General features: G+C 46.7%; 1 protein-coding gene across 1 annotated transcript in view; it reads right to left on the bottom strand.

Moving 5' to 3' along the window:
* LOC141944698 (homeodomain-interacting protein kinase 2-like) overlaps positions 1-20,466 on the bottom strand; it is a 53,813-nt gene that overhangs the window by 170 nt on the left and 33,177 nt on the right. The window contains 10 exon segments of the mRNA XM_074871750.1: positions 1-427; positions 2,178-2,338; positions 3,344-3,591; positions 6,826-7,107; positions 9,712-9,891; positions 10,269-10,411; positions 11,354-11,475; positions 13,070-13,196; positions 15,010-15,172; positions 18,995-19,179. Of these exon segments, the coding sequence (XP_074727851.1) occupies positions 1-427; positions 2,178-2,338; positions 3,344-3,591; positions 6,826-7,107; positions 9,712-9,891; positions 10,269-10,411; positions 11,354-11,475; positions 13,070-13,196; positions 15,010-15,172; positions 18,995-19,179 (2,038 nt within the window).

Raw genomic sequence — 20,466 nt, 5'->3', positions numbered from 1 at the left:
GGTATCCAGTGTAGACTGTGGAGGCTGGAGAAGCACTGATATAGGTCTGATGGGCAAACTGATCCTGGTACTGACTCGGGTGGATGGTGGGTGAGGGCAGACCCTGTGGGCCCATGCTGACGGGGACCTGGTGGACAATGCTGGCGGGGTAGGTGGTGTGCTGCACGGCGTGCCGCGCAGACCCTTGGGAGGCCACCAGGTGCGCGACGGTGCCCGTGGAGCCCAGGGCGGCCGGGGCGGTGTATGTGTCGAGGTGGGGTTGGGTGGGCAGGTGAGCAGTGGCAGCCGCGGCCAAGTGAGGATGAACTGTACCATGGCTGGGACTATTGTGCGGGAAAGAGTACGGGGCCTGAGCTATCGTTGGAGTGATGTAGGCTTGCTGTCTCCGGAGACTCCCTGTGCGATCGGTCGTGATGTGCTGCTGGGCCTGGATAAAGACAGCAACAGTGATAAGCAGTTACAAGACAAGAGACGGCTCTTTACCGCCTCGGTGGTGCCTGGGAGCCTCCCTGCAACACCAGAACGGCCTCAGGAAAGTCCCTTGTGCTCCTCCTGACGCCCTCAACATTACCACAGTCTTCCCTTAGAAATGGGTGATGGCAAAGGGTCCCTCCCAAGCCTAGGAAGACCCTGTAGTTTCATACATTCACTGAAATGGCCCCAAAAAAGACAATGCAGTCCCCCAGTTTGAGTCACAACCTCCTGGCACAGCTACCATGAAGACCCAGCCTTGGATGCCTGGCTCCTAAGAACATCTTCCACAAGTCCAGTCGCTCACACAACACACGGCTTTTGTTAGTGAACATGCTGATGAAATGCGGTCCACTGACAGCTCAGGGGAATGAAGTTGCCTAACTAAGCCTGGAACAGGCAATTTATTTTTGCTAAGTTTGGATCTTTGCAGTTATCATTTCCTTGGTTAGTAAAAATAACTTCTTTATTTTTGAAAGATAAAACCCTTGGCTCGATCAGATCCTGCAGATGCCCGGTTCCCTCACGTAATCAGCTCTAATTACTTGAGCACAGGCAACGTCTTGCAGTGGGACAGGAGTAATGTACTTTTCCAAGGATCTTCTAAGTTGGTTTTTTTTGCATTGCACAATAATGTCAAGGAGTTTTCCCAGTCATTTGTAGTCAGAGTATTAAATAACCAATCAAGTAGGAATTAGAAGGCAAGAAGCGCAGTGCTCCATGTTATTTCCTTCTATTCTTCCAAGCCCTCTCATCCTCTCTGTAAGCACTCCCTACACTGTCATTGTGGTCTGAAATGCAGCAGCCACACTCCTCCCCCACTCTTGGAAACAGCATCTCACCCACTTCCTCCATTTTAACTTGCTTTTATTTCAAGTTTATTTAAATTTTTAAATTTCAACTACATTTTGAGGGGGGGGAGACATTCTTCTCCCCTAAATTATTTTTTTTAAAAAACAGTTCTGCTTATATCCAGCTCTGGATGCAAACCAGCACTGTTCTCCGAGCTCTCCAGACCTTCTCCTCTTGAAACGTTGGTAACTGTGCTGTAACTTCCCTCCTCTCATTATCTCACCTTGGGGAAGAGGCCCCAGGTGCAGTATGTGAAAAGGGCATTATTTACTGAAGCTCCTGGGGAGCTCCCTGAGTGTTTTGATCACAGACTCTGAAACACCTTAAGAACTGCCTGCTGCCAAGTAACGGGATTTGCACAGATCTCAGCCCAGGTTTATCACAGGATGGATCCAACTCATTACATAAGGTCATGTATATAGACAGAGGCTCTGCTTTGCCTTGTCACATCTGATGGGGACCTCTCCCAATCCCGCAGCCGGGCTGATGCACTCCCCTCACTTGGAAGACACTCTCCTCATAGTTACCCACAGCTAAGGAGAATTCAGTCCTTCCTACACGGTCATGCTCCACTCCTTTGTGTCTGAGCCACTGCACCTTCTCTCTCGCATTATTCCCCCTCACACTGCCAGATCATCTGACTTCAAAACCATGGTAAGAGTACCACCAGCCCGCTCAGGGCTGGGATCTGCACTACCTCTGCTGCCTGAGCTGGAAGATCAAGGTCTGCCGTGAAGTTGAAACAAGTCGATCAAACTCAACACGGGGCCCAACTATCATTAGACTAGACAGGACGCTGGAGGAGCGGTAACAGCTGGATGACGCACCACCAAAATCTGTCTCGGTTGACTTACCTGACTTAGATTAAGAGGTTGCTGCTGCTGGAAATGTGCTCCTGGTCGCTGCTGCCTATAGGCAATGGCTCCAGACAAGCTCCCTGAAGAGTGACCGCTGGTGGAGGTCACGGCGCTGGAGGACTTGGACTTGTAGGAGGATGAGTGGTGACTAGTGGTGACTCTGCCAGGAAAGGAAACACATTTGTAGCTTACATCACATTCTTTAATTGCTCACCCTACCTCTTCCTCACTGAATCTCCTCCAGAGTGGCTTTTGGGAGGAGACATACAACAGAAGCAGGATAAGAAAACCGTTTCTCTTAATTGACAGAATACCTCAGCAGTGCTTCATATACATGGCCAGCCTGTTATCCTAGAGGCAGACAAGCAGAGCCAGTATCTGGACCCAAACTGGGCCCAGCGAAGGCTTTATAGATCCTTCAGAAGTGTGAGAAACTGTTCTGCCAGCAGAACTGTACAATGCAGGTATAAATCCCAAGGAGAGGAAGGAAAGTATAGTGTGCACAGCACAAAAAAGCCCTGTCTTGGCTGACCTCATGGTGAGTAGGAAGGGAGGGAGAAGGAGCTAGTGGGGAGCTCACCCTCTGAGCCTTTGTGTTCACCAGCAGTGTGTCAAAAGAAAGGACTGCCAAGTAGCTCAAAGCCAATTGCTTCGGGCCAGACTTCCACCATAAGCCCCTTTTCAACACATCGTACTATCTAGCATTGCGGAGGCTCTGGATCAGCAAACCTCATCAGTCCATAATGAAGATCCTGGGGAAATGTTCTTCCCAGAAATGTCAACAAGTCTGGATGAAAATGCCCATGTGTTTTCAACCTCTTACCCGTTTTAAAGTAAACCTATGGAAAGGCAAGACAGCAAAGGTTCACACTTGCATTTGGGAGCCTTTCATGTCAAATGTTGAGCTAAAGGCTGCATTCTGTTCTTGGGTTTGTACAGAAGTAACTGGGACCGACACTTGCCCCCGTGACTCCTGAGTGTACCAGGACACACAAATAATGCAATATGGCTCCCAAGAACAGATGTGTCACTTGAGAGAAGGGCAGGAGCATGGTTTCTTTGGAAAACAAAACAAACAAACAAACGAAACCGAACAATGAGATTCTTCCAAGATAAATCATTTATTTCTGACTAATTTTCTTGATGGAAGAGGTGCAATTTACCTAGTGCCAGGCTAAGGCACTCTACCAACACCTCACTGGCCTGGGTTTTCAGTGGTGGGACGATGATCGTTTGGGGGTTCCCACTGCAGTGAGTCTCTGGGACCCCTTTGGTGTCGTAGGTGTTTCCGTTGTTCTGCCCTGCGCGGTGCTGCACGGAATAAGGGCTACTGTTGCGGGACGAATCGGAGTAGGGGGAGTCATGCACGGTGACACAGCTGATGACGTTCTTTCGCTGCTTGGACAAGGTGCTGAAACACAAGCACACAAGTGCAAAGAGTGAATGGGCACCGATCGACTTGGAAGCGTCCCGAAGACTCTGCCTGTGACAGACTAGCTCTGTAAAGGCAAAGCACACCCTTCAGTCCTCCGTCAGATAGATGCTGCTTAAGCCAAATCCTGGGCTTCAAAACTCACTCGTTGCTATTCCAGGAAAGCCTTCATGGAGGTCAAGGAGTGAGTAAGACATTGTGGATAGATCTTATATTCACACTGCTTAGAATAGCACTGAACCAGACTGCCAGATTTATTTTCAGACTGCTTTTTATATATGTGTGCTGTAGAAGCCCAGCAGTTATACTATGCTTTGTTGCAAGTCTCACCACCCCCACAAAAACATGGCGGTTTCTCCCAGCCTTCCAGCAATGATTTAATAATAGATGCTACGACTTTTCATGCTTAAATCCCATGAATCTACAAAATACACTCCATTCTATTTACTAATATGATACAATGGGCATATATTCTCAATAAGCATTTGAAACCGAGAAACAAATGACAAAAAAATGAGCAAAGTACGTAATGTTTCTGGTTTTCTTTTCTTTCTCTGAATAGCCACTGGGTCTCCTGACTCTAGCATGGATTATCAAGGTCCTGCTGCAGCTAATCTATCTATGACATCAAAAAAGTGATTAAAAAAGAACATCAACACTTCCAAGATTAGTGCTAGAAGTTCATTAGACTAGACTGCATGAGTACGATTGGGATTTGCTCTGCTATTGTGTCTAATTATTCCTGATGGTTTCTCCTTCCTGTTATGAGCTTGTTTAGGGAGAAAAAGAGAGAGTGAGAAAGAGGAGGGAGGAAGGGGGATGGTGAAGATTTGCTTAAATGGCTCACATCCTTGACAGTGCACAGACCTTGACTACGGAAAACAGCTGCTATGTTTCACTGATTGCATTATGTTGTTATGGCAACTGAAGTTTTTAAAATGATGAAAAGAAATGGATAGCACATAAAAAGCTAAGTAATTAGGCTTAATGGTGGAAACAGCCCCAACAGGAACAGAAATGCCATAGAGGAAAAGGAATCCATCTCTTAACTTCTTGAGTGTGCACTTTAAAGAGAGATCCCTTTACCACAGAGTCTCCTCTCTGTTCCCTCACTCCGGCCGGTCCAGTCCAGGGAACAGCTGATTAATCCGGTCTTAGTCTGTGATGGATCCATTTATTCCCTAGTCTCAGCATCGCTTCTTACACAGGGAAAGGTGGAGCAGATACTGAGAACAGTTTCCTTCCAAGGACATTGTTTGCCTTATTTATTTATTTTTCACAGTGCTACAGGAGCACTGGTGGGTTCCCTTCAACTTGTCCGTCCCAAAGCCTCTCCATCAGCATCGACAAACTGCTGCTCACCACCTTTCCCAAGACTTGTAATGGAAAAGCTCTCATCTTCTCCACTAGAGAACGCCCTGGGGTGCTGTATTCACAAACAAGTTACCATCACGCAGACTTGCCCTGGGCTATCACCACAGGATTCTGGTGTGCCTCAAAGAGGACACAAGACCATGTTGTGCTACACACAGTGAAAAATATGTCTCAAGAGGCCCCTGCTATCCTAAAGCACTGACACTTGAAACAGGGCAGATGATAAAGGGGAAGCTATCGCGCAGCAATCTGGAAGCTGAAAGCAAAGGTATGACAGCGGCCCCTTGTATTCTGGCTTTCCACAAGGAGCTGGAGAGTGCTGGATTAGAAATGGAAAGAGCAACAGCGTCTCTTAGACGGACAACTACTGTATGTGAAGATGTAGCAGTTTGGATATGGTGTTACGAAAGAACACTGCTCCTATATGAGATGTCCTTATAAAATGTTCCCTGGTTTATGCTGCCTCGATTATAAAAAGGCCAGTGCAGGTATCTGTTGCTGGAGTGTGATGCTGTCCGGTGATCAGTTCCCCATGATAACCACTGCATTCACAGCAAGCCTGAATTTGAGAGGCACTGATCTCTTGCTGCCCAGTGGAGTTCACTGGTAGAGAGAAGGGGAATGGCAAGTGGCAGTGGCTGTCGGGAGGCAGGTTGAAATTGCAGCCCTGGATGCCTGCATCACATGTCTCCTCTTTACAGATTTTCAGCTCCTCGAGGCCAAATGCATCTCATCTGTTCTGCACACATTTGCAGTGCTCCACTTAACACCACAGCGTAGAGATGCAGAGATACAGATAGATATCTCCAGTGATTAAAGGAAAAAATGCCATGGTGCATGTTCCAAATAAATAAAAAAATTAATTCTCTCTCGACAATACTGGAGCAAGAAGGTTAAAACAATTCCCAGCTCAGTTACCAACATAAAGGTGGTGTCATTATTCAGCTGTTTGCAAAGCTACTTCTCAACAACTTACAAAGCAGAGTGATGTCTTGTGACAGGCATCAGATGAGAAACCTAGAGTGCTTCCATGTGATGAAAGGTGCTGAAAAGACAGTCCTGGAACATTAAGTCCTCTCTCATCCACAGCAGAGGATCACCAGTGGCAGCAGTCCTGGGCCGCACTGTTCACTCAGGTGAGGTAATTCTCTGAGGAGCAAACTCAGTCACCACGGTCTTTATAGCCTCATCTATGCTTCTCTGTAGAGCCAGCCAAAAAGCAATCAGTTTCTGCCACTATTTACAATAGTTCAGGGATGTTTTGGCAACACAATCAGAACTGAGCAAACCTCTTGCAATGTATTTACCATTATTGAGTGTTTAGGACACAACCACTAACTGTTTTTCAGGATCTTTTTATAGAAATTAGCGCCTGTAGAAGGTGTCATTTAATGCTCTTTATAGATGCCTGAATCACTTAGAGAAAAGGCAATTTTAAGCTTCCTTCCTTCCAATCCTTTCTTTTTATCTTTGTTTTAAACAGCTCTCTGACTTAGAGAGGGACATCACCATAGGGTCTCCTTTCAACAGTCCTGTGAGGTTGAGAAAGCTATTACTTCCTCTTACAGATGAGAGACTGTGGCAGAGAGAGACTACTACACTTCTCCAAGGTCACACAGCAAATGTACAGCACGGTAGGGAACATCACCTAAGTCCGCCGAGTCCTCAGCTAGTATTTTAGCTTCCCCTTCGTCTTTCCTCTCAAATGAAAGACGACCTGGGTACAGACACCCAGCTGTAGCTCCTGGGACCCCACAGCAACTCCTGGGATGCTCCAGCACATCTCTGCCTCTGTCTCTCTCTCCTGCACACAGAGACGAGCAGAGAGTCGCTGCTCACCTGGTGGGTGCATGCTTCTGCTCCTCCTCTTCATCTGTGTCGCTGCTGATAGTGATGACACTCACAGCAGGGCTAGGGGTGTCGGGAATGATTATCGTCTGCCGCTGCCGCTCCCGCGTGGTGCTGTTGACCACGTCGCCCCAGCTGCAGGAGACGGAGGTGCTGCAGGCAGGGCTGTTGTGCACCATGGCACAGCGGGGAGGCGTGTTTTCCTTCACTCGTTTTGAGCGCTGAGGAGAGCTGATGGACTGAGAGGATGAAACTTCATAGGTGGATGCATTTCTGGAAATGGGAAAGGTTGTTAGTTGGTTAAAACTCAGTTTAAGTTGCCCGTCGCCATGGCTTGATTCCTGGTCTCTGTGGCACTGATTTAAGGAGTCTCAGAAAACTGCAAAACTGACATAGTCACCTCTTCAAAGGTCAGAGTGCCTCACATGACTTATTATGTAATTGGCTGAAAAGTAGTTTCTTTTAGTAAAAAATTCAATTTTGTTTTCCCTGGAAATTTCCAGATGAGAAATGCTGCCTCTCAGGAGTTTGTGCTGGGAGGTAGAGGCTAGTCACACAGCCCATACAAACCACAGGCAGGCACAGTACGGCTGTCGCAGAAGGAAGAAGAACTGAAATGAAAATCCCGTTCTCCTGTACCCTGCATGGATGCATCATGAAAAGATATTTTTTGGCCAGAAAAAGCTAAAGGTAAAATTAGGATATGTTGTGGAAAACAACAATCATTTCTCAGGAAAACTGAAATTTAATTTTCTGTTTTAGAATCTTTTCAATGAACTTTTCCTGTCCAATGCTTCATCCTCTAGGATAGTGGACTCCCATGGATGACAGCACACAGATGGGAGCACACATACTCAGTTTCATTCCATTCCCATGTGAGGCAGCAGATACAGCATATATAAATCAGAAAGAACAATCTTTTTATTATGCAGTAGAAAACCATTCTCAAGTCCTGCTTTTTCCCGTCTTCCTACTTCAGCTTCCCTGCCTGACAGATGGAAAGGGCCCACTTGCATCAGGGATCTGAACACAGAACCTGTCCACCAAACAGTGCAGCACAGGTCTGCAGATGGGATTATTTACCAAAGCACACTGACTAAAGCCCATTTCACTCATTTCCCACATTTTCTTTCTTCCTTCTATTTCTTGTATCTTCTCTGCCTATTGCAGAACATTTGCAGATACAAAAATGAAAAAAACAATGTTCTGGTTTTGTTCTACAGTGAGGCCTGGGCTGCACATTCAGCCTGGCCCGAAAGCTAACAAAAGGAATAGGTGGTATCCATCAAAAGGAAGTCATTCTGGACGTATCACACTATACCAACTTACACGGGGTCTTTTGCATAACAAACGGCTGCACAGTAGCATTTGCAGTGCTTTTTGAATACCAATGAGCAGCGTGGAGTACCCTCCTCTCCAAATGAGCATGTTCCTCATGTGGCTACAGAAGTGTCACAATTAAGCTGTAAAAACCCACTGCTCTCAAAGTGTCCAGTTCCTCCTGGACACTGCCACCCTGCCCCTGGAGAGGGAAGGGAGAGGGGAGGCCCTGCACAGGCACACTGGTTGCAACAGCCGTTCTCTTTGGCTGGCTTGCAGGGCATGTAGCTGCCTCTGCTCTGCGTTACGAATGGACTAAGACAGCTGGAGCCCACCCAAAGTAAATGCAACACTAGAGAACAGATAAATGGGAAGGATATAAATAGTGGCTTCTTAACTGGAGTCAAATTGGTTGTGAACTCAAGAGCTCCTCTGGACCCAGTCCAGTCACCCAGGAAAACCACAAGCTCCTGTTTTCGCCACTGCACAAATGCTGACCCATTTTGGTTCTCTCCCCTGCACTGTTTTCTTTTATTATTTTTTTAAAAGAAATGTGCTAGTTTCACAGCCCAGAGGACTTTCCCCAGACCAGCTGCACATAACATCTGAAACTGCCTTGTCCTCTAGGCAAGATTACAGAGCTGTGACTGGCGCTGCAATCATCCCATCATTTGAGTTGTGCCACATAACAGAGTATGAACCAAAACCCAGTCTCCTCCTTGCAGAGCCAAATGGTCCTACTGGGAGTTGATAGATTTAGGTGTCTGAGGACTGCTCCTATATGAGATGTCCTTATAAAATGTTCCCTGGTTTATGCTGCCACGATTATAAAAAGGCCAGTGCGGGTATCTGTTGCTGGAGTGTACTGTTGAAGATAGGGGCCAACCACCTGTGTTAGGCACTAGAGAGCTTGAAGGTGGCCTACAGCCACCCCAGTCCCCCACTCTGCATGGCATTAAAGCTCAGAAGATAGGTCATCACCCCATTGCTTTTGAAAGGACAGATCTTGTGTGCACACATCAGGCACATGTTCCTGAAGACGCAGTCCCCTGGAGGTGCACCACCCTGTGGAAATGCAGACACTGCACCTCAGGAGTGCTTCCTCGAGATGATGTGGGAAGAAAAGGTATGGCAACCGGGCACTACGCCACACTGACCTGAGAATATAGTTACGTTTTCAATTACGGTGACTACAAGGCCTCAAATAATCACAGCAGCATAATGAGCTGTATGAACTGGGTGTGAGTCTCCCATCCTGCATCCCCTCCAGGCACTAACTCCTGCACAAAATGATGCTCACCAGGTATAAAATGCACCTGACTACCTCTTACCCTCTGCTCTCCTGACCTGGGTACAGACGAGGTGAAGCAGCACAAAAAGCGTGACCTAATCACTTGTGGGCCGTGGAACAAACTTCCTTTTTCCCCACAGATGTCAGTGAATACCACCCTTGTCAGCACACGTGCATGGCAGGGGTGCATTCAGAACAAACCGGGAATGGGCTCTCACCTCACCCATGCCACGACCAACGCCAGCACCGGGGCCGTGCACACTTACCGGGGTGCTGACTGGGGCTGCTTCCTCTTCCTGGCGGAGGTGGCGGTGGCGGGTGGCTGGCGCATGACGTGAGCAACACCCACGTTGACGGGCTGGGCTGCAGGGAGAGTCACGTGGCTAGCTAACAGCGCGGGCTGCTGCATGATGGGGTTATAATGGCTGCCGTGGGCATGGGTGTTTCTGCAAAGCGGGGAGACAGGCACACATTTAAAATGCAACCGGCGGCTCTTCAGCAGGCTCTTTCACATGCTCCCCCACTGCCTTCACCGAGGCACCCTCCTCCAGGGCCCATTGGGCTCCCAGTCCCCCCAGGAAGGAGTGTTTCCCACAGGGAAATGACTCAAGGGAGCGGCATGGGCACAGTCCTCCATTTCAAGGACGGGGAACGGAGAAGCTGCCCGTAGCTCTCAGACAGGGGGGTCGCAGGCTGCAGGCTCTGCCCTCCTGCCCCTGGCGCTGCAGCCTCGCGAGAGCCCAGCCCTCTCGCCCCGGCTCTTCTCACACCTCCTCCAGCACTGTTGGGTGCTTCAGGAAGCCTCCAAGCACCTCCTGTTTACCTCCAGTCTGCCAGTGGTTGGGTGCCCGCCATGGACTCCGGGATGATGGTTGCGTGCTGGACAGAAGTGTGGGTGGCCACCCCAGTCAGCTGCTGCCAGGCAGGAGGGAGCAGGATCTGCTGAGTGCCACTGGGCCACACTTGCTGTTGGACAGAGGGAAAACAATTTCTTAACAAGAGGCATCATACACTGAGCGTGAGTGGTGGTTCGTGCTCAGCTGGGGCTGCTAATAATGATCGTGGTCATACCACCTAGTTCTTAACACTTTTTAGTCATAGATGACAAATATAGTTAGGAAACGACAGCAAAAGCAGTAAAAGTTATCAATATAGAGAGCACAAAGGAGGGGAAAAAAACACCCTTGACGTCCAAAGCAGCACCTGTGTTTCAGGATAAACCGGGAATGGGAGGGATTGAAACTGGTCGACATTTCAACCCAAACATCAAACCCCTTAGCACCTTTGAATTTTGACTCTCCAGATCAGCTGGGCACTATTCCCGTCTGGGTTTTTTCCTGGGAGGAACCATGTTTTTCCTGTGAGCACATTTCAGACAATTGTGGCAACAAGTGCTGCTGACAAGGAGAGCTCTGTGGCTGTGGGGACCTTGCCTCTGCCCCCTACATCTCTCTCATAACTTAAGGGCAGAGAGGCAGCTCATAAAACAGAAGGGTGCAAAATTAAAGCATGAAAGATGTTTATCTGCAGCATGAATTCACCAGCGCAACTCCTGGCCACAAACCACCACTGAGACTGCGAGTTCAGGATGATGCAGGAAGGTTATTACCAGTTCCTCCTCAGCAGAGGCCTGACACAGCTTCCCCTGAGGCTTCCCACTGATTCCAGTGGAGAAGCAGAAGGAAAGGTCTTTCTAGAGACTTCTGCAACTCTGACATAGCCTTTGGGCTGAACAATGAACTGAGGGAAGTCTGAACATTTCGGAGAAAGCTGGAGACCCTTATATGCCTGTCCAAGTCTCCAAATTTCACTACAGAAGGCCGTCAGAGAAAGTTACTCTCCTCAGCCTCCGAGAGCTAAACAACACAAAAAATACCTGCCAAGCTCAGTGTCTTCAGAGCTCCTTACCTGTGCGAGGAGTCCTGGCTGGATCTGAAGAGGCTGAGCCCCAGGAGCCTGAGTGACAATGGGAACGGCGTTCTCTGTCCGAACTGAATACCCAGCATGCTTCGAAGGGGAGGCTTGTAACCCTGTTCCACCAGCACAGAAGGTACAGCATTAGCCATCAACAGCACTGCTAGGAATGGGGGTCTGGTTTTCAGAGGTCTCTAAAGGCACTCGCTGATGTCCACTTAAATTGCAGTGTTCAGTCCCTCCAAAAAACTGGGCTCTCAGGGTTCCACATATTCTACCCCAGCCCAAAGATGTCCGTCAAATATTCATAAACATGATACCTGCATAAAGGGTGCAGAAAAGACATTTACAAAAACGTTAAGGGATTAACTGAGTTCATATTTTGAGGGTACCTCAAACATGTGGGAAACATCTCAATACAATGTGTACCAGAAGAAAAGGAAGAGAGGGGAGGGAATGGCTTCTCTTACCCCATATTCTCTGGTTGGACAACAGAAAATGGTCCTTGCCAGCCAAAACCCATTGCTACGTCGAATGCTCTCTTTAGACCAAAGTGGAACAGTGCAGCAGGAATCCAGAACCCCGTATTCCCTCAGCCTTGACAAGGAGAGCTGATTTTCTCTTGCACAGCTTCTCAGGACTCATATTTAAAAGGCTCCGATTTCACCAGGCAATCTAGCACACCCCAAACTCCAGCCACCGCTGACTCAGCCACGTACTAGCTTAACTGAGCTGGAGGAAGCTTCCCTCTCCACCACCTCAGTGCGTGGCACAGCCTGTGCTACTTCCTCTGCTTTAGAGCTTTCTCAAGACAGCAAGTGGAAGATGTTAGCTTACATATTCTAGCAATCCATTTCTGAAGTCAAACCCTTGAGATGCATTTTAACTATGTAGAAGAGGTCTAGCTAAACTCTCCTAGTTCAAAAGAGCTTTGATAATCTTGCAGAACATTTAACAAGTGCCTAGAAACTGCTGCACAGACAGGCTTGTGGAAATGAAGAGCAGAAGTTGCACCAGCTGAATCAAGGTCTATTTAGACCTCTTCCTACAGATACCTGGCTAGTTTCGCCAAATTGCTACAGCGTGTACCGTCAAGAGAAGGACAAGTGGCTAAATCTGATCATCACCCGACTCGTCTGACAATGGTACCTGCCACTAGTACATGCGGGCAGAGCAGCTTGCAGCAGGGCTCGAGCTGAAGGAACTGTACTGATAAATGGTCAGGAGCATCTGTCATGGGGGCAAACCCTCAGCTCCACCAGCACCACGCTCCCTTCTGCGTTAAGCTCCGAGTTCCCCCTTTAACAACTGAAGCACTGAGAAGTGACAAACCCATTATTTATGTACTGATTTATCATTGTTGTGGGGCAAAGTTTTCAAGTTTACCAAAGCGAGGCAGAAGAGCCTGAAACTCTGTTCAGGGCAAAGGATGACAAATACCACATATTCTCTCCCAGCCCCTTCTCAGTGCCTGCCCTGTTGTTTTAGACCAGCCACCTCCAACTCATGATGTTGGAGGTGCCTGTAAGATCCTCCGCTGTTGCAAACATTTCCATCTGTAACAACCTCACTCCTCTGATTTACTAGGCCAGCAACTTTTCTACCATAGGATCTGCACTAAGGAAGCTTGTTTCCAACAAGAGCCAGATGATCAAACAGCAGTGGGGAGGGAAGAGCGACTGGCCAAGACCTGGCGAGGCTGTTACTTACCTTGGAAGCCTGGTGGGCAGACGATGAGAGCTTGCTGGAAGGGGTCAGGCCGGGCGCAGATCTGCGCTGTTCCTGTCTGCAGGGGCATGCTCTGCTGGGCCACCGCAGCCATGGACGCCGCTGAGGGCTGGCAGAGTGCAGATTGGTAATTTAGTATGGAGACCTCGGGGTTGGCTAAGGAAATAGTGGCACTGGAGGAGGTGGGACCAGGTTGGTGGTCTAAAGGAATGACGGGAATTAAACAAAAACAAACAAAAAATGAGGGAGATGGGTACGTTGGAAGAAGCAAAATCCAAAAATAAAAGAGTAAAATAGTGTAAGATAAAGTTAAAAAAAAAAACCAACAAAACAGCAAACTGAAACCAAACAGGGGGCAGAACAGGACACCGAGGAGCACAGAGGCAAGGGTAGCGATGGGGAAAGGAGCACTATCTGCCTGAATAACTGCAGCTGTACCACGCCGTGCGACCTGTGGCCATGCGGCGCTGCTGTGTACTGCTTGGAAACATAGCATATTCTCCAAAGCGGAACTGTAGGGGCATTTATTGCCCACTTGGTTCTGGTTTGCAGCATGATGAAGATGGGTTCAGAAAATGCTACTACCCCCAAATCACATTGTGTTCTCATCATGCACATAGCTCTAGAAGCAGCTCGTATTTCTTAAGCAAAAGAAACTCAGCACTTCCATACTCTGCGAAGCCTCATCCTGAAAGGGGAGACTCATTCCAGCCTTTCCTCTACCTTGTATCTAAGATGGCACATGGCCCTTGAATTATGTTCTGAATTCAAAGGAATCAGAATGCATAACAGGAGGTAATAATAATACTTTCAAAGTCCAAACTTCACGTGGCTTAACTTTAAAATCTCTCAGAGCAGAAACTCCAGCGGAGGATGTTGCAAAGCCACAAAAATCAGCGCAGTGTTCTGCAAAACATCTAGAAATCTGAGGGTGACTCGTTTTTAATGTGGACTGAGTCTGTAACAGTTGCAGACAAACAACCCCTAAACAGCTCTGACACTGCTGTCTAAAATTACATCCTTAGCATTCACATCTAGGCAGCTAGGCTGTATTGAGAACTGAGTCATGAAGTCCGGTTTTCTGAGCGAACACCCTGTACATCTACACAGGCTCTCTTGCTTTCCAAGCACCATTTCCGCAATGCCACCTGCAATCTCCAGAGTGAATCTTGAGCAGCCTGTTCCCAAAAGGCTTAAAAGACAGTAGCTATTTCTTGAGCTTCCGTCTCCCAGATTGCTGTCCCTGGAGTTTCCTTTTGCTGCTGTAATACAGTACTGCAGCGAACAACTTAGCCTGCTAGTCACATAAAATTTGTCAACCCAGCATCCCCCAACAGTGGGGCATGTAAAACTAATACAAGAGTCCAAAGCATGATTACAAAGCCAGAGCCCACCAATGTAGAGTGCACTGTGTTTGGAGTGGCAGTTTGTGCACAGGGTCCCCAGGTCAACTGTGGCACCTGGAGTAAAGCCAGTGAGGGATAAGAACAAACATTACCACTAAACTCTTTTTTCCTGTTGATCGGTTACAGTGCTGTGTCTGTTACAGAAGGGTTTAAATTCCTTTTACTTCAATGCCAATTTGAAGAAGGGCTGTAAGATCACAAATACTTCTGCCTGACCCAGGGAGTGCAGGCCTGCTTGCTGCATTAAGGGACTAATGAGCTCTTCCCCATAGCAACTTCTCAAGTAAGCAGGATTTATCACCCCCAACAATGAGGACAACATTTCACTGTCACACGGAATGTCACAAGATTACCGCTTGCCTGAAGAAAAGAGAATGAGGAATGGTGGAGGAAGGAGAGTAAAAAGGACCATCTTTTTGCAGGCATGTTAAATGGGATGCTACTTTGCTTTTCATCTTCTAGATCCTACTGACATAAATGTTTCAAGCATTGGCTGCTTCTGATCGACAGCCTTACCTGGTTGTGGACTGGGTTCAGCTGGTTGTTAAAAGTCATGGTCAAGTTGGTCCATGTACTTGGGGCTACATGGGCGATGAACGGTGTCTTGCTCTGGTTCACTGTGTCATACATATTCACTCGCCGCTTGCAAATCCCCATGTTCTGGAAGCAGGACTTGACGCTGTGTAAGGAAAGGGGGGACAAGGAAGAGACAGAAAATCAATCAGCTGACCAACACAGGTAACAGTTCATCACAGTGGCCCTGCATTAGGTCTCCACGGCAGACTTGGCACTTTCTAGGCTCTTACAGCCCCTTGCTCTTTTATGCAGGTCTCTTAACCAGTGAGAGTCAGATTAACCCTGTACTGAAGAGGGCCAAATGGGTGTCAAGATGAGAGCAGCTGCTCTGGGACTCCTGGGTGCCCTCATGGGTCTAAGCACTGCAATGTAAGTCACAAAAAGCAAGCAGATTGGTTGTTCTTTAGGTGGCAGTGCAAGAAATACAATGTGGCTATTTTAAAAGACTGAAAGAGACTGTGAGCAAGCAAGAAAGACAGATACTGGTTTTCTTCTGACAATTGAGCCTGAGAGGAAAAGACAACTCATGCTTTCTGCCTCAGTGTAAGTCTGAAGGTAGTTTTACAAGTCTATTGCAAGGAAGAATTTTACTGTTCTTGGTCACTGAGATTCCTGAAAAATCTTACTTGTTCCTCTTAAAAAGTAGTTCACTGAGAGTTGAGTCCAGCCAAGTGGTTAAAACATTGCCCCTGTCTGGCTAAACACTTCCACAGGTGCTTATGTTAAAGCGTATGAGCTGTCCTCTTCCAGTCAATGGGACGACTCATATCGCAAAAGGTTACGCCAAATCAGATTCATCAATGTCCTGAGGGACTCAGGTTCTCAGGTTTTCATCTGAGACCAAGAATTGGATCTCTGGGGGAAAAGATTACAGCTTCTTCCTCTACAGAGACTTTCCTTTAAATGTTATTGATATAGCAATGGAAATGTTGAGAAGTATTGTATTTTGTATCCCCAGCAAATGAGATGAAATACTCTCCGCATTGCTAGAACACTCTAGGTGTCTGGTACATGAAACTGCTGGTATTTCAGTTTTATAATTGGGATACCAAAGCTTACAGAGGTTTAAGAGATAACAACATAGTGACCTTGCACAAAACTGTATTTTTAATAAAATCTCATTTTTCCAAGGTCTAAAACCCAATAGAGTTTTTCACAATTCTTCCATAATAATTGTTTTTACAAACATTGTGTTTCAGAGTCTGAAACACAACCCAAAGAAGTACAAAGGCATTTATTTTATTTCCATTATCCCAACCCAGAAAAATAGAAAATCCAAAGAGTGAAAATCAGATGTAGCTATAAAAAAAATCAGCTGTATGCATAATTTCTTTTGCAACAATCTAAGCTGTTAGAGGTAGGGGAGGTAAACACAACCTCACATAATTTTTAAGAAACAAATGTCCCTTCAAAAGGAACAAGCTCAATACGATCCCTAGGGTTGGTCAGGAAGAGGACGTAGATCTTTTTATCCCTGTCTTGTCTCTTACTCATATGGTCATCTTTCTTCTCTTACAGGGAATATCTTGATAACGGGGTCTGTGGCATAAAGACCTGCAGATAAGACAGGCTCAGGACACTGTGCACAGCTGCACATTACGTGCATTCAGTTAAAGAACTATCAAATACTTCTAAGTTGCAGAACATTCAGAAAAATCAAACACTTATCAAATAAATATTCTATATTTATCGGACTATTGGATTGCATTTTTCCAGTCAAGTATGAACATAATTCTCACTCCAAAAAGTAGAAGGCACTGGAAAGAGTATATATTCTGTACAGGATAAACTGTGTGTGTTACCAAATGGTTTTATATAACAAGGTATAATCTCTACTAATGTAATACTGTGCTCTCTGTCTTTACTTTTAAAAAAAGGGGGGAAAAATAAAAGGCAGGGACAGAGCAAAACAGACAGAAAGACTGAGGAGTACCCAACAATTTATGAGCCGGGCAGTTAAATATGTGAAATGGGGAGCTAAACTCACTTTGCTGTTTGTTTGAAAGTGAGCAGAACAGCCCCTCCTGGGCTGCTCAAACTTGCAGCCTCTCTGAAGCATGCCACAGCAGAGATTCCTTCCAGAAGCTCCATCTTCCATATATTCTCACTTTCTCTGCTGCCTGATTTACTTTCAAGAGAGATTACAACTCCCTGCATCTCTCGAGGCTTTGAAGTTTCTATTCCCAAAACCACAGGCAATCACAGACAAAATTTCCATCAACTTGCCGCGCTGGTTACAGCTTATTGCTCTCTTTACCAATCACTGCTTCCAACATGGAGGGGCTGCGCGGGGTTACGCACCCGGCTGGCACAGCATTTAGTATTCAGAGACCTGGTGCTGAATTGTTTATTTGGGTAAAACTCTCACTGCTACTGGCCCCAGTGATATTTTCAACCTTTCTGGGGCTTTGCCTGAGCAGCCACAAGTGAGCATTTCAAAAAATGAAGATACAATTATCGTCTGTTGCGTTAGCAGAAAGATTTCTGACGGCAACGCATTATGCCACAAATCTCTCCTATCTTACACAATTGGTTGTTGCACAGTAAAAAGGACTGCTGCAAATTGAAAAATTTTAGTTTATGATGCTAACACTATTAAAAAATACTTTTTTTATTTATGAACATTTGTATATGAAACTTGTTTTCTCTCTGTTTAGCGCAACAATCTCCCATCTTGTTTACATTTATCAGTTTCTATTTACTTAGAGATAACAGTGCTCAAAGATGTCTGTGCAGGGTAAGTCTGGGTCTACACAGATCCTGCACCCACTACCTTCTGGTAAGCAGCTGCTCCTATCTTGTGAAAAATGTAACAAAAAGGCAGCTACAGCTCCTTTACAGAGGGAAAACTACCTTAAATGAACTTGAAATACCGCAGGTAAGAGCACAGATGGGCAGGAGAGGTGACACAGTAGCCTGCTGCTCTGCAGCACCCACACAAACATACTCTATGGCTTTTTAAGCAGTCCCCTTTATTTTCATACCTGAGCCCCTCACAGCCTTTAAACACCCATGCACATGGCACCCAGTGCTTCATGGTCAGTACAGTGCTGCACGGGTAACTCTGCTCTCCTGACGAGGTGAAGGGACAGCCTGCAAAAGCACCTTGAACTGCAAAGTCCCATCCTGTAAAGCAGGATGGTCAAAGCTAGGTGTCCTGAAGGCTTTGGAAAATTCCCACTACGTGTCTGCCTTCACTTGCACCTGAGAAGCCTGGCCCTATGTGAACTTCCCAGGGGACAAGAGCAATAGGCTGGGCACAGGTTTCCTGTGTTTCAGGCTGCTACACTCCATGATGTAGCCTGAGGAGAAGGGGGAGCCAGTCTTGAAGGCATGACTCTTCTTCACATCTCCATCGGGCAGTGGAGCCCATCTCCATTCCACAAATGTGTCAGCTGAGGTCAGAGCATGGTGTTTGATGTTACATAGGTGGGCAACAATAAAGCCAAAAACTCAACTCTTTGTCCTGTTGCTTGTGTCTGTAAAGGAGCCTTTCTTCCCTCAAAAAACAAACAGCCCCAAATTGACCCCTGCAAGATGGGGAGGTTCTGGGAGGAAGGGTCGGCTCTCCACTGCAGATAAGGTTGATTACTGCAGTACAATCAGGACTATATTACTTTGAGATACACTGATACTTTCAGCACTAATTGCATAATTTCTTCTGCATTTTAATGCAAACATACGTAATTATTGAATATTTACATAATGAATGTAGCACACTCTGCAGTGTTTTAAATGCCAAGCACCTACAACACAATTCTTGCAACCTTAAGATTTGGTAACCCTCTTTTTTAAACCAGAAAAAGATTAAAACTTAGGACTTAAGCATCTTAATAATGCCCCTCAGATACATTTGGTCTCCACCACAACCAGCTCCCATCTGAACCCCTCAATTCAAAACCCAAGGGAAATGAAAGCCACGTACTGTGTGCTGTGAGGGAAATCAAGCAAGTGCGTCATGGTGACAAAAGGGTGGTTCAGAGTTTCAATGGGTGTTATTCTCTTATCTGCGTCTATCGTCAACATCTTCTTTAACAGATCTATAAACTCCCGTCGGTCTGCCTTTTCCGCCAACATATCACTTCCTTCCAAATCTGTTGTCATGTTCACCTAAAGGAGAAAGGACAAGGGTGAGCACTAAAGAGACAGAGCAGATGGTCAAGTCTCCAGCAAACTGTTTACTCCTCGTTGGAGCACATGCCCTGCAAGCTTCTCTGTCTAAAGGGGTAGTTGCTGAAGTCACATGGCAGACTCCACAGTGGCTAGTCATCTGGCTTGTGCATGTCAGATCTCTAGACAGACTGTTAAGTGTTCATCTCGCTTGGGTCAATGGCTAATGAAACACTGTAATGGTTTAGCCCCTGCCGGGGTCTGAGACCACGCGGCCACTGCCCCTCCCCCACAAAGGGAGTGAAATACAAAGCCCCGAAACTGAGATAAGGAGAGGTTTAATACAACAGAGCAACAGCAACACAACAAACAGCAGCAATAAGAATAACAGTGATAACAATGAACAGAGCAAAGTATATCTACCAATACAGGAGTGAGAGGAGCAGATGTGTAAAACCACGCGCCCCGCGCTCCCGCGCCAGGATGTGACGTCCAGGATGTGACGTCCACATGGTATCTGAATAACCCACCTAGAGCTCCCCCCCCACTGCTGGGGAAACTTAACCCTATCCTGGTTAAACCAGGACAAACACTTAGTCACCCTTCACTGAAGATGAACAGCTTCCGTGGTAGCAGGCAAGCTCTGATAATCAGTATATTTATCACATAAAAGGACTGTGCTATCAGATACTTAACTATGTGTTCTGTGAGCAAAAAATATATAAAATAAATAAAAATCGTCAGCAGGTTTATGAGAAACATTCCATTCATGTATCACGTGCCAGGAAAAAAAACCCATTGTGTTATTTCATCCATTTATACAGTCTCACCCGATTTCAGCCCTCCACTTGCTTGTGAACGCTATGATGTCTAGACTTCCTAGCACAAACTCCAGCTTTGTGCTAGTGTTGTGCGCTAGTGCTGTGCCAGTTTTGCGCACTAGTTTGTTTGCTAACACAAACTCCAGTCACAGGAGTGGTTATGCTGGAATTCGCTTTCACAACCACACGGAATTGACACAGTGCGTTAGTACTCCCCATTCCCCCAGACAGCCACATTCTACGGACAGCGCGCTCTTCTGCAGCCACGGCGATTATTTCCAATGTCACTGTTTTACAAGTGGAAACTCTAAAGCACAAAGAAGTAAGTGACTTGCCAGTGGTCACATAGAGAAGCACTGGAGAGACAAGAGAAAGGGCAGGATTTCAACACTCAGAGATGCAACTTAGCCACTTTCCAAGGCTGCTTTACTACAGCCCATTGAGCCCACATGCCCCTGTGTGCAGT

Source organism: Strix uralensis, chromosome 5 (genome assembly GCF_047716275.1).
Source record: "Strix uralensis isolate ZFMK-TIS-50842 chromosome 5, bStrUra1, whole genome shotgun sequence".
Taxonomy (NCBI): Eukaryota; Metazoa; Chordata; class Aves; order Strigiformes; family Strigidae; genus Strix; species Strix uralensis.
Note: the sequence above shows the minus strand (reverse complement) of the source record. Positions and strands in the feature narration are given on the sequence as shown.